General features: G+C 56.8%; 1 protein-coding gene across 1 annotated transcript; it reads left to right on the top strand.

Annotated features, from left to right (window-relative positions):
* The first annotated feature begins 258 nt into the window (after positions 1–258).
* Positions 259–10,778, top strand: C2CD2L (C2CD2 like). Its single transcript, XM_083368736.1, has 14 exons — positions 259–841; positions 3,282–3,377; positions 4,664–4,783; positions 4,989–5,099; positions 5,217–5,333; positions 5,720–5,834; positions 5,956–6,070; positions 6,366–6,430; positions 6,625–6,752; positions 7,175–7,337; positions 7,733–7,834; positions 8,423–8,556; positions 8,743–9,028; positions 9,206–10,778. Exons 1-14 carry the CDS (start codon positions 509–511, stop codon positions 9,427–9,429), a joined length of 2,109 nt encoding a protein of 702 aa, XP_083224862.1. The 5' UTR covers positions 259–508; the 3' UTR covers positions 9,430–10,778.
* The last annotated feature ends 129 nt before the right edge of the window (positions 10,779–10,907 follow it).

The following is a 10,907-nucleotide window of genomic DNA, read 5'->3' as shown; positions in this document are numbered from 1 at the left end:
CCCCCGCTGGCAGGGAGCCCCGCCGCCGCAGCCCTCCGGGGGACGGAGAGGCGGGGAAGCGCTCCGCCCGGCGGGCCTGCCTGCCTTGAGCGCCGCCCCAGACCCGAAGGGGCGCGGGGCTACTCAGCGCACCCGCGCTTGCCTGGCCGATCGAGCGATCGAGGCGGCGGCGGCGGCCGGATGCCGGGCTCGCCGAGCTGCTCCGGGCCCTTCGGCGCGCCCCTCGTGGCGGGCAGGAGCCAGCCGAGCCGCGTGCCGTCAGGCGCCTTTAAGGCGGACCCGGCCCCAGGGCGGGCGGCGGCGCGATAGTCCGGCCCAGCCGTCGGCTCTCGGCGTCGCGGCGCCCCGCCCAGCTTGGCCGTCAGGGGAGGCGGAAGAGCCCGGCTGCCATGTAGCTCTGCGCCGGCTCCGGGAAGGAGGAGGGGAGCCGCGCCGCCTCCGCTCGCTTCGGCCGGCCAGGAGGCCTCGCCATGCGTGCCCCGGACGCCCCGTGAGAGGCGGGCGCGCCATGGAAGCGGCGCCGGGGCTGGGCTGTTGCTGGGCGGTGCTGGTGCTGCTCTTCGCCGCCTCCCTGCTCACTGTCTCGGCCTGGCTGTTGCAGCTCTCCCGGATCCTATGGCGCGGCCGCGGACGGTCGGCAGGAGCCCCGCGGAACCAGGCGGCCCCCGCCGGCCTCTGGGCGGCCGTGCTGCGCCTGGCCTGGGCCCGGGAGGGCGCGGGGAGCTCTCCAGCGCCTGGGGCCCGCGGCTTGCTCGCCTCGCTCTTCGCCTTCCGCGCCTTCCGCGAGAACTGGCAGCGAGCCTGGCTGCGCGCCCTCAACGACCAGGCCCGCCAGCACGGGGTAAGCCGGCCGGGAGGAGCGGGCAGGCGGGGGAGCTGCCGTCGGAGCTGCGCTCTGGCCGTCCCGCAAAGGCTGGCCGACCGGCGGGGGGAGGGAGGGGGGAGCAAGAAGCGGAGCGGGCGGCACTTGCCTCGCTCGCCCGGCTCTCCCCGCGGAGCGATGAGGGGCTGCGCTCGCGGGAAAGCTGCCGCCCTCCCCCGGCGGTTTCTTGCCGGCGGCCGCCGCTGATGGATCCCTCTTGGCCGGCTTCTGCTTCTCCTGGCTAATCCTTGGTGGGGGGGGGGGGGGCGGATCGCCGGCCTGCTCGTTCCTGGCCACCTGGCGAGTTCCGCTGTTTCCTGCATGAAGGAAGCCGCGATTGGCCGGGTCCCATGAAGAGAGACCGCCCGGTTGGCAAGGAGCCCCTTTCTGGGCGGTGCAAGCATTTGGGAGCTGTGGAGAAGTTTCTTGGCATCTTAAAATTTGGAGTTGGACAGGAAACGGATCCCCAATGGTCCCTGTTTTAAAGCTAGAGTTTTTGAGCACTTCTTTCTGCCTGTCAGAGCTCTTAATTATCCTTATTACTCTCGGGGCAAACTTCCTAAGGAGTAGTTTTCTTAAATGCAGCAAAGGTCCCTGTAGGCCTTTCTGGGTATTTGCCTAAGGAAGATGACCTGTTTTGGAAAAGATGCAGTTGCCTGAACTTCCTTTGCTCCATCAGGCTGAGCTTGGCGTCCCCCTCCTTCTGGAGCTGCACTCTCCCTGTGTTTGGGGTCAGGACAGCCTCACCCAACCTGCTTTGTTCCACTGTTCTTGCAAAAGGAAGGTCGGGCAGCGCCACAGTAGCTCCTGATTAAGCTTGCCCTCTTCCCTCCTTAGACTGGTCATCCATTCCCAAGTGTCCTTCTGGCCAACCTTACTTTGCCCAGATCTCTCCCTGGAGGCTCTGAAGTTTTCCTCACAGGAAGAGAAACAAAGAACAGGTGGACAGTAGGCACAGAGTTTTCTGCAGGGGAAGAGTATTCATCTGGAAAGAACCCCGAAGAGAAACAGCGTCAGGCGTCCATCACTTTGGCATCCAAGGAACCTGCTGGCAAGCCGGCTGCCCCAGGTTCGGTCACCAGCGCAGAGGTCCCTCTCAGTAGAGTTTTGGAGTAGGAACTAAGTCAGGGCTAGGCAACCTTGGCTCTTTTATGACTCGTGGACTTCAATTCCCAGAATTCCTGAGCCAGCCATGCTGAGGGGAAAGGGAGAGATTTCCATGCTGAGCCATGCTGGCTCAGGAATTCTGGGAGTTGAAGTCCATGAGTCATAAAAGAGCCAAGGTTGCCTATCCCTGACCTAAGTCCTGTACCAGAGTCCATGTTTTCTCACCCTGGTGCTTGTGTGCTGCCCTCTTTCTCGCCATTCCATCAGTAAGATCGGCCCATAGGCAGAGCCGGTACTGGAGCAAGGAAAGGCTGTGTGCAAAGGCGCTGGATTGTGCTTTGCTTGGAAACGAGAGAAATCACCAGAAGGCTTTTCACGTGCAGCACAGTCTGGCCCCCTTGGGACTTGCACACTGCTCAGTTGAGCTGTTCAACATATGTAGCTAATTTCCTTGTACCGTTTGCTTAGTAACAGGCCTTACGTTCATTGCTTCTTTTATTATGTTTCTAATTCCTTGGTATAAATTCAGTCCAGGAATAGTTGGTCTGTTTGCTGTATTACAGACCTCGAAGGGGGACGCCTTATTCTGTATCTTAAGCACCTGAACTCTCTTCTTGCAGAGAAAAAGGATCTCTTGCTTTGGGGCTGTGACTGTACCAGGACTAGGACCACAGAGTTAGATGGCCACCAGCCTCCCCTCTCCCACTCTGTGGCCACCCCAGAGGCTAAGGGAGAGGGGAGGCTGGCCCTTCCAGCAGCCCAGCCTGCCGTCCTTATCTGAGAAGGGCATGGCAGCACCAGCTCCATGGCCACTTGGCCTTTGCTTCACCTGGTGCTGCATCCATCCTGTGAGCTGGAGGTTGGGGGAGAGAGGTGGCTGCTCCCTATGAATAATGCTTAGGGAGAATGGAGGAAATTTCCAGGTGTTCACGACCACTGGAAGTGTCTCACATTTATTTTTGATATTTCCAGAGGGTAGAGCAAGTCCTCTTTCTTTCTGAACAAGCGGATCCAGCAGGATTGCTTTAGGATCTCTCCTCGGCATTTTGGCCAAAGTCCAAGCAATGTGCAGGACTTCAGCAGGGGAAAGCCTTGTACATCGCCAGCACCCTGCCCGGCTGCTCCAGCTTGGACTGGCAGTGGAGGCCAGGCGCCTCCCTCTGTGGCTTGAAAAGTCAGCCCATGCCCAAGAAGGGGACGCGTCTGGACTCCTGGATGCCCTTGTCTGGCCTTGCAGAAGAGCCTGGACTGAGAAAATGACTTTGCCACGTCGGCTTCCTCCTGCGGGCTAACTGGGCTTTCTTCTTCCCAGAGCTCAGTCCAGATCACATTTGAGGAAAGCCCTCGGCAGTTGCCAGCCGTAACGATCAGCCACGTGGCCTACACTGACCAGTCGGATCACAGGATGGTGAGTTCTCCAGAGGGCCACAAGCGCGAACACCTTTGCCTGCAAAGTGTGGCCCTGGTTTGAACCCAGCCAGTTTTCACATCTCTCACCACCTGCCATTCACTCTCCTTCCTAAATCAGGGAAGCTTCCCAGCAGCCTGCAGAGTACTGGCTTGGACTCCAGGCAAGGGGCTTTTGCCCTGCGGGCAGTTACCTCCCCCTCCCACACCTTGAGTCTTCCCACTTAGGCTCCAGCTGACAGCCTGGGTGTCAGGGCTGGGCTCCTCTCTGAAACTGCAGAAGATTCCCCGGAAAGCCTTAGGAAGCTAAATGCAGAGGGCTAGAAACCTCTGCTGTCCCTAAAGGACAGCTGCAACTGGGGGGAACATATATTTGGTCTGAGGTTTGCCAAAGCATTGACAGGTGGCTAGGAAGGCTGACCTTGGCAGTTTCCCTCCATCACTGGACAGCTGACCTCTTAGATCACAGCAGCTAACCTAAAGTCCTGTGGCCCTGCATGGGAAGAGGCAGAGGAGAAGCACAGATCAGGAGGAAGGTGGGGAGCACTGTAGCTGAACAGGAGTGGCAGAATGGGGGGAGGGGCTGCTTTTTACAGGCACCAGATGTCGGCTTGGAGATGAAGGCTTAAATTGCCAGGGAACTGAGCTCTGCAAATAAGAAGGACACAGTCCTGGGATGTCAGCTGCTTGGATAAGTGCTTTGCTCTGGAAGTGTTGGTCCCTCCTCCACTGAGTACAGGAAGGGTGCACCATAACCCCTGGGGGACTCTCCGGAGGCCCACCTGAATGGGGGTCAAGATGCTCAGCCAGAGCTTGAAACTCCCAGCCAAATAGAGATTATCAGATGGCAGCAGAGAGGTTTGGATGTATCTACATCTAATACGAAGAGCAGCTCTGGAAAAGGGATCTGGATTAAGCTCTGGAGTTGAGCGGATTAACTTGCTTTCCTCTAAGATTGCAGGGAAGCGACAATCTCTCCTATTTTCTCCATGAAAGTCTCCCCCCCCCAAACTAGGTTCCAGCTCCAGCAGCTTTGTGGGAAGACTGCAGGAAGAAAACGGCAGGAATACTTAATTAAAGCCTTTTTTCCAAACCCCAACCAATGAGGTAGCAGTTCTTTCCAGAAGGTCAAAGCTGACAGGATGGCAGTTTCTGAGCTCCACTGCTGCTGCTTTGACTGTAGATGGAGGAAGGGGTAGAGGAGGAGGAGGAGGAGGAGCAGCAGCTGTGCAGATGCTGCTGTTCTGCTCTGGGAAGGAGCACTGCCCATCCCTCTCCCGCCTCCAGGTGTTGCAGTGCCTCCTTTCAACTGACACAGTGCAGTTCCCGGTCTTGGTGGCCCAGCAGTCTCCGGCAGCCGTCTCTATGGACACCTATTGCGTCTCCCTGGCTGTACAGCAGGCCCAGGTGAAGGAGGCAGAAGGAGGAGGCTGAAAACCCTCCATGAGTTGGTCTGGGGTGGCGGGTGGTGGAGTGCTTTGGGCCCCAGCGTTTGAGGCAAGGTTGGCCTCTGCATCCGGCATGGCTAATGTTGCCTTTAGTGGGATTTATTTTTGGTGATCATAGCCTGTCTGGCAATCTGTCCTGACATCGGCTTTGTCCCATTGGCCAGTTGGAGATCCGCCTGGAGGAGGTGGAGGCCGAGGGGCTGCTGGTCTCCTGGGCATTCACAGACAGGCCCAACTGGAAGATCTCCCTCCCGCCGAGACTCCAGCCGCACAGTGTAAGCAAAGGAGGGGACAGCAATGCAGGACGGAGCCCCCACCCATTGTCTCACTCCGGGAAAGGAACTCTTCCCCTGCTGACTGGTCTGGCATAATTTTCCTGGTGCCCCTTGCAGGAAAACGATGGCAAGGCGGACCTGTCTATCATCAAGAATCTGATTGAAGACTCCATTATTAGCACCCAGCCAGCCATGATGGTGAATCTGAAGGCCTGCATTATGAATGCCAACGTGGTAAGGGTGGAGGGTTGAGAGGGAAAACTTAATAGGCCCGGCTGGGCATTAAGATAAGGCCGAACCCACCATTCCTTTCAGCCAGGAGATCTGCAGCTGGCCCCCTTCACTGTTGACCGTGAAGAGGTTAGGTCAGCATTTCCATTGCCTGCTTCCTTCGAACCCAGGGCAACCTCTGGAAAGGAAAGGCAGTGTCCATTTCACATCCTTATTAGCATTCTGCTTGGCCATTCTGGGCAAAGGCTTCACATAAACTGATCGACTCTGGGAATCACAGAAGGACAACAGCAGTTCTGGCACTTCCCGTGGGCCACCTCAGAAGTTTGAGGGGGGAGGGGGAGGTTCCTCCAGCCAGCTACTTAGTGCCCCCTGGCTCTCCCCCACAGGAGCCCAGCAGCAGGCTGTCCCCGGGATCCTTCTCCAGCTCGGTGCCTGCCCTGATGCCCAAGCTGCTGCTCCAGAACTTGCGAGTTCTGCACCTGGGATCCCAGGAGAGCCAAGGTACCCAGGCACTCCAGGCACTCTCGGGCCTCTGGTCTCCTGCCGCATTGGGAGGGGGGGTGTCTGGTGGAGAATCCGGTGAGGTGAACTTCGGCTGCACTGCTGTGGGCCTCTCTTGCAGGAAACGGACTGCTGTGCTGTGAGGTGGAGCTGGATAGCCCTCAACAGCAGAAGAGAACAGGCCCTGTGCCGGCCGGCCTGGCTGCTGAGGTGGAGTGGCCCAGCAAGCTGCTTCTGTAAGGAGTCCTGAGCTTCTGGTATTTGGGTCGGGGGGGGGGGAGCTTGGAAAGGATGGGTGTCATGGCCAGAATCCTAAAATAGCAAAACCGGTCCTGGCTGGCCTGCCCTGAGGAGAAGGCAAATGCTGCCCCCCCCCCGGTCCCCCCAGGCTGTCTGCGCTTCAGGCCCTCTCCCTTCCTTTGGAGAGCTCTGCCCTCCAAGCTGCTGGGCAGTGAGAAAGTGGCCCTGATCCAGGAAAAGAGCTAGCAGGGCGAGGCTGACAGCCTTTCTGCTTCCTTCCTGCCGGGACAGGGAGCTTGGTCCACGGAGCAAAGAGTTGGTGCTGAGAGTGTTTGAAGGCAGCACTTCGGGAGAGGGTAAGTCATTTGTGGGCCCCTGAAGGAGTGCATGGGGCCGAGGAACTCTGGGGCTGGGCTTGGCTTACAAGCTAACAGCTGGAAGAGCAGAAAGGGGGTGGAAGTGCCTCACCTGGGTGGCTCTGGCTGGCATCTGTGAGAGGAAGGAGCTGCTGTGGTTCAGTGGACCTCACACGCTGGGTTTCTCCTTGCAGACCTGCTTCGGGGATTTGTGGCTGTCCCCATAGACCCCTCCTCCAAAGAGCCGCAGGGGCAGCAGCTGTACCCGCTGAGTCCAGGGGTGCCCAACGGTCTGCCCCCAGCAGCAGCCATTGCCGTGGAGGTGAGAGGCCAGAAGGGGAGGCTAGACTCTGCTTCGTGATTGCCTGCCTTGCTTTAGGCTTTCGTCTGCTCCACTCAACCCCCAGTTTCTCAGCTTTAAGCCAAGCGCATTGCTTTTGAGCGCAGGGCTGGGCAAAGTCCAAACAATAGAGGTGGGGGAATGTTTTGATGAGTCTGCGTGGCTTATAAAAACTTTATACTACCTTTTTCAAGCAATAAAACCCAAAGAAACCCCTTTCTCGGCACAGGAGAGCATGATGTTGGTCTCCATCTCCAGGCATGCTGAGCTGTTGGCAGGCAGTGTGATTCAGTTGATCAGCTCCAAAGCAGACAATTTCGGGTGGCTGAATCTTTGTGTATGTGAGGCAGAAAGCTGGCTTCTCAGGTTTTGCTTTTCTGAGTTATATTTGGGCGTCTTGGCAGCTGCTCCACCAGGACATGCCAGAGCTGCAGGCTGCCTCCTCCCTGCGCACCAGCATCACTCCCACTAAGAAGATCGAGATGGGCCGGACCATAATGCCCGATGGCACTATTGTCACCACCGTCACCACCATCCAGTCCAGGCCCAAGCTGGACTGTAAGATTGGTAAGATATCCTAATTTCAGCCAGCCAGCCAGGATTGCAAGCCATCAGCCAACCGGTTTATCACATGGATCTGGGCAGCAACGCCACATTCAGCCTGAGCGATAAGGAGAGAGCAGCCCTTGAGTGGTGGGAGCCTGCACCAAGGCCAGAATTCCTCATTAAGCAGCTGCTCCTCACCCCCACCCCCACGAAGGCACATCGTGCAAAGCATGATTTTTTTTTAATCCCATTTATATCCCACCCTTCTCCGAAGACTCAGGGCAGCTTACAATCTAAGAAGCACAAATCAATGTGCTTAGCACAATGAATGGTGCATTTCTGTGGGTGTTGCTGAAGGGAGGTTTCTGCTGGATGTGATTGACACTTTGCTGGCCCTTCTTCCTCCTGCACTCTAGATTCACCCTCAAGATCTCCATCCAAAGTAGAAGTTACAGAGAAGGTCACCACGATGCTTCCAGAAAATGGCTGTCCTAGCAGAGCATCTCCCTGCAGTAGCAGTGAGTCACGTCAGAAAACAACAATTAGGGAGATTGTGAGATGGGCAGTGCTGGTGGGATGCTGCCCCTCCAACACAAGATGGGCCTTTTTGAAGAAGCAGCTGCGTCTGTAATTTTTCACTGTCTTCCTTCTCTCCGACCTTGGCTCAGACTAGACATGGGGATGGGAGCCAGTTCCAAACAGGAGGACAGTTGGGTTCCTTCCAGATATTTTGGATTGCCTGATTGGGCAAAACAGCTGTGGATCATGGGAAAGATTTCAGAATAACTGGAAGGCACCAGATTACCTTGATGAAATGCTTAGAGTATTGGATAGGAAGAATTGCTTAGCACACCACTTAAGTCTATATTCACTTTGCTGAATTGACCTGGGCCAGCCAGCATGTTCTTGTTCTTACCTGCCTTGCTGGCTGGCTGGCCTGGAGGAAGAATCAGTCACTGTCGTGTTTAACATCACCCTGAACAAGTCTGAATGAAAAGAGATGCCTCTCAGCCACTGGCACGGTACACTTGTGCAAAGCCAGGAGTTTGCCAGAGCCACTTTGTGCAATTGGCACCTTGGAGCAGTGTGTCTTGCTTCTCCCCCAGGAAGCAGCTGTGTGTCCAATGGCCTGGATCCAGTGGCCGAGACAGCCATCAGGCAGCTGACAGATCTGACCAATAAGCCTGCAAAGAGGACTCCAACCAAGCGCAGTACACTGATCATCTCGGGAGTTTCCAAGGTAACTGGCAGTTTATCTGGTTGAGAGTTGACACTGCTTTGTTTATTTTCATTTATTCATTGGATTGGGCTCTCGTGCTGCCCAACTCCAGAGCACTCTGGGAAGCTCTATTGTTGAGAAGGAACCGGAAGTGAGGGCAATCCCCCCCCATCCCAACTTTAAGCTTCTCTTTGTCCCGATCTGCAGGTACCCATTGCACAGGACGAAATGGCCCTCTCCCTTGGCTACGCAGTGTCACTGGGAAATCCCCTGCAAGAAGACTCCATCACGGCTGGTCTGTCAGAATACACGCCGCCGAGCATCTGTGATGCCACGCAACAGCTGGAAAGTTCATACTCGCCTCAGACGGCGAGCCAGGATCTGGACGAAACAACACATTCAGACATCTCCGAGAGACCCTCAGTAGATGACATGGAATCTGAAACTGGCTCAACAGGTGCCCTGGAGACCCGGAGTCTGAAAGACCACAAAGGTGAGGAAGGAGGCCAGCTTCCTTTTGGGCAGGGACCTCCTGGCCCTCTTTTGTAGGAGTAGCCAGGATTCAGGAGGGGGTCTCTGAACCATTCCCCAACCAGCATAATGGAGGCTTGGCGCTCCTGTGCCAGGCAAGCCAGCAGCGCAGGTTCACAGTCTCCTCCTCCTCCTGCAGTGGGCTTCCTGCGAAGTGGCACCAAACTGATCTTCCGGAGGAAGAACAAACAGAAGGAGGCAGGCCTCAGCCAGTCGCATGATGACTTGCCCAACGCCAGCAGCGCCTCAGCCCCCAGGAAGAAATCTGGAAGCTTCTCGCGGCGCCTCATCAAGCGTTTCTCCTTCAAGGGTCGGGCAAAGAGCAAAGCCAACGGGAGCACCCCGTCAGTGGAGAAGCCCTGAGGAGCCTCTGCGTCGGCTGTCTCCAAAGCCCCTCTGACCGTCACCAATGGTTGTCTGCTGTCTATGCACTGTGGCCCCAATCCCCCTGTCCTCCTGTGCAAAGGAAGTGAAGGCCTGCGGGTGGGTGGGTGGGAAGGCTTGCCAATAGCTATAGGAAATGGACGCTTGGTGGAATGAGGAATGTAACATACTGCTCTGAGTATCCGCTGAGCACTCCTCTTTTAGCCTAGGTGGGGAGTGGGCAGCCCCCATGGGCTACCTCCAGCCTGAATCGTGTGTGTGTGTGTGTGTGTGTGTGTGTGTGTGTGTGTGTAAGAGGGGGGGGAGGGGGAGAGAGAGATCTTGGCAGATTTGGTGGCATGGAATGGAGGCCCCTTGCTGAGTTCCCCGTCCATTGCAGGGCACAGCAGGGAAGGGGAGAAAGGAGGCACCATCTGCGGGACACAGCCCTGGAGGCTCCGAGAGACTGGACTGCACCACCCTGACCTCCAGCTGGGTACCCTTCCTGACCCTGACTGGCAATGCACATGAATTGAGGGAGGACACGTGTTGAGGTTGGGCTGGCCCCTTCCTGCAGGTTCCTGGAAACGGACTGGGAGTGGGAGGAGGGGCAACCTAGAAGTCAGGCTTTTGGACACATTTGGAACAGGCTTCGCTGAAACCCCATGTTTCTCATTGGAAATTAGGAGTGGAGGGTTGTCAAAGGCAATTCCAGGTGGGATGGCTCCCCTTTCTATGGCGCAGGTTGGGCCCCCAACCCTCTACTGGATTTCTCTTCTGTCTGCTTGGGTCTGCAGGTCAGGGCTCTTGCTGTCCTACCCTTGCCCCATCATCCGATCCCTCGGGAGGACAAGCTTGGGGGGCTGCTTGTGCCCAGAAAGGAATGCCTGCAGCTTTCCCTAGATAGGCTCGCACCCCACAGCTGCAGGGAGAGTGCGCCCCACCCCCATGTGCTGCAAGGCAGGTTTGTCACAGAAGGCCCCGGCTGGGTATGGCTGCCTTGGCCTTCAGCAGGGAGTGCCAGGGCATTAAAGCTTCCTGCAGAGAGGGTGTGTGTGTGTGTGTGTGTGTGTTTTTCAGGGGGGTTGCTTGGGGGGAGGAGGGAGGTGCGCCCAGCAGGCACATTGCCGTGAAGACCGGCAGGCCGTTCTACGCTTCTCTCCTGACCTGCTGGCTGCAACCCTGTGATTTGACTCAACCCTGTCCGAGTGCTGCAGATAACTCTGTATTTGCCGATTTGTCTAGTCTTGATGGAATTACCTGTAGATTTCTCTTTGAAACACTTTGGATCAGGTGTGTTCCATTTTTTCATTTCTAACGAGAGGTGAAGATAAAGAGTAAGCCCTGCATTCTGACTTCTGTGGAACTTGGTTTAGGAACAGAGTCCTGGCTTTCTGAAGAGGAAGGGGAGGGGGGCGTTGCCTGTAACATCCATCTGGGAGTTCGAACAGCACGATCCTTGTACTTACCCCAAGGCA

This window comes from Vipera ursinii (assembly GCF_947247035.1).
Source record: "Vipera ursinii genome assembly, chromosome: 8".
In the NCBI taxonomy this organism is placed as follows: domain Eukaryota; kingdom Metazoa; phylum Chordata; class Lepidosauria; order Squamata; family Viperidae; genus Vipera; species Vipera ursinii.
This window is presented reverse-complemented; position numbering and strand designations above follow the sequence as displayed.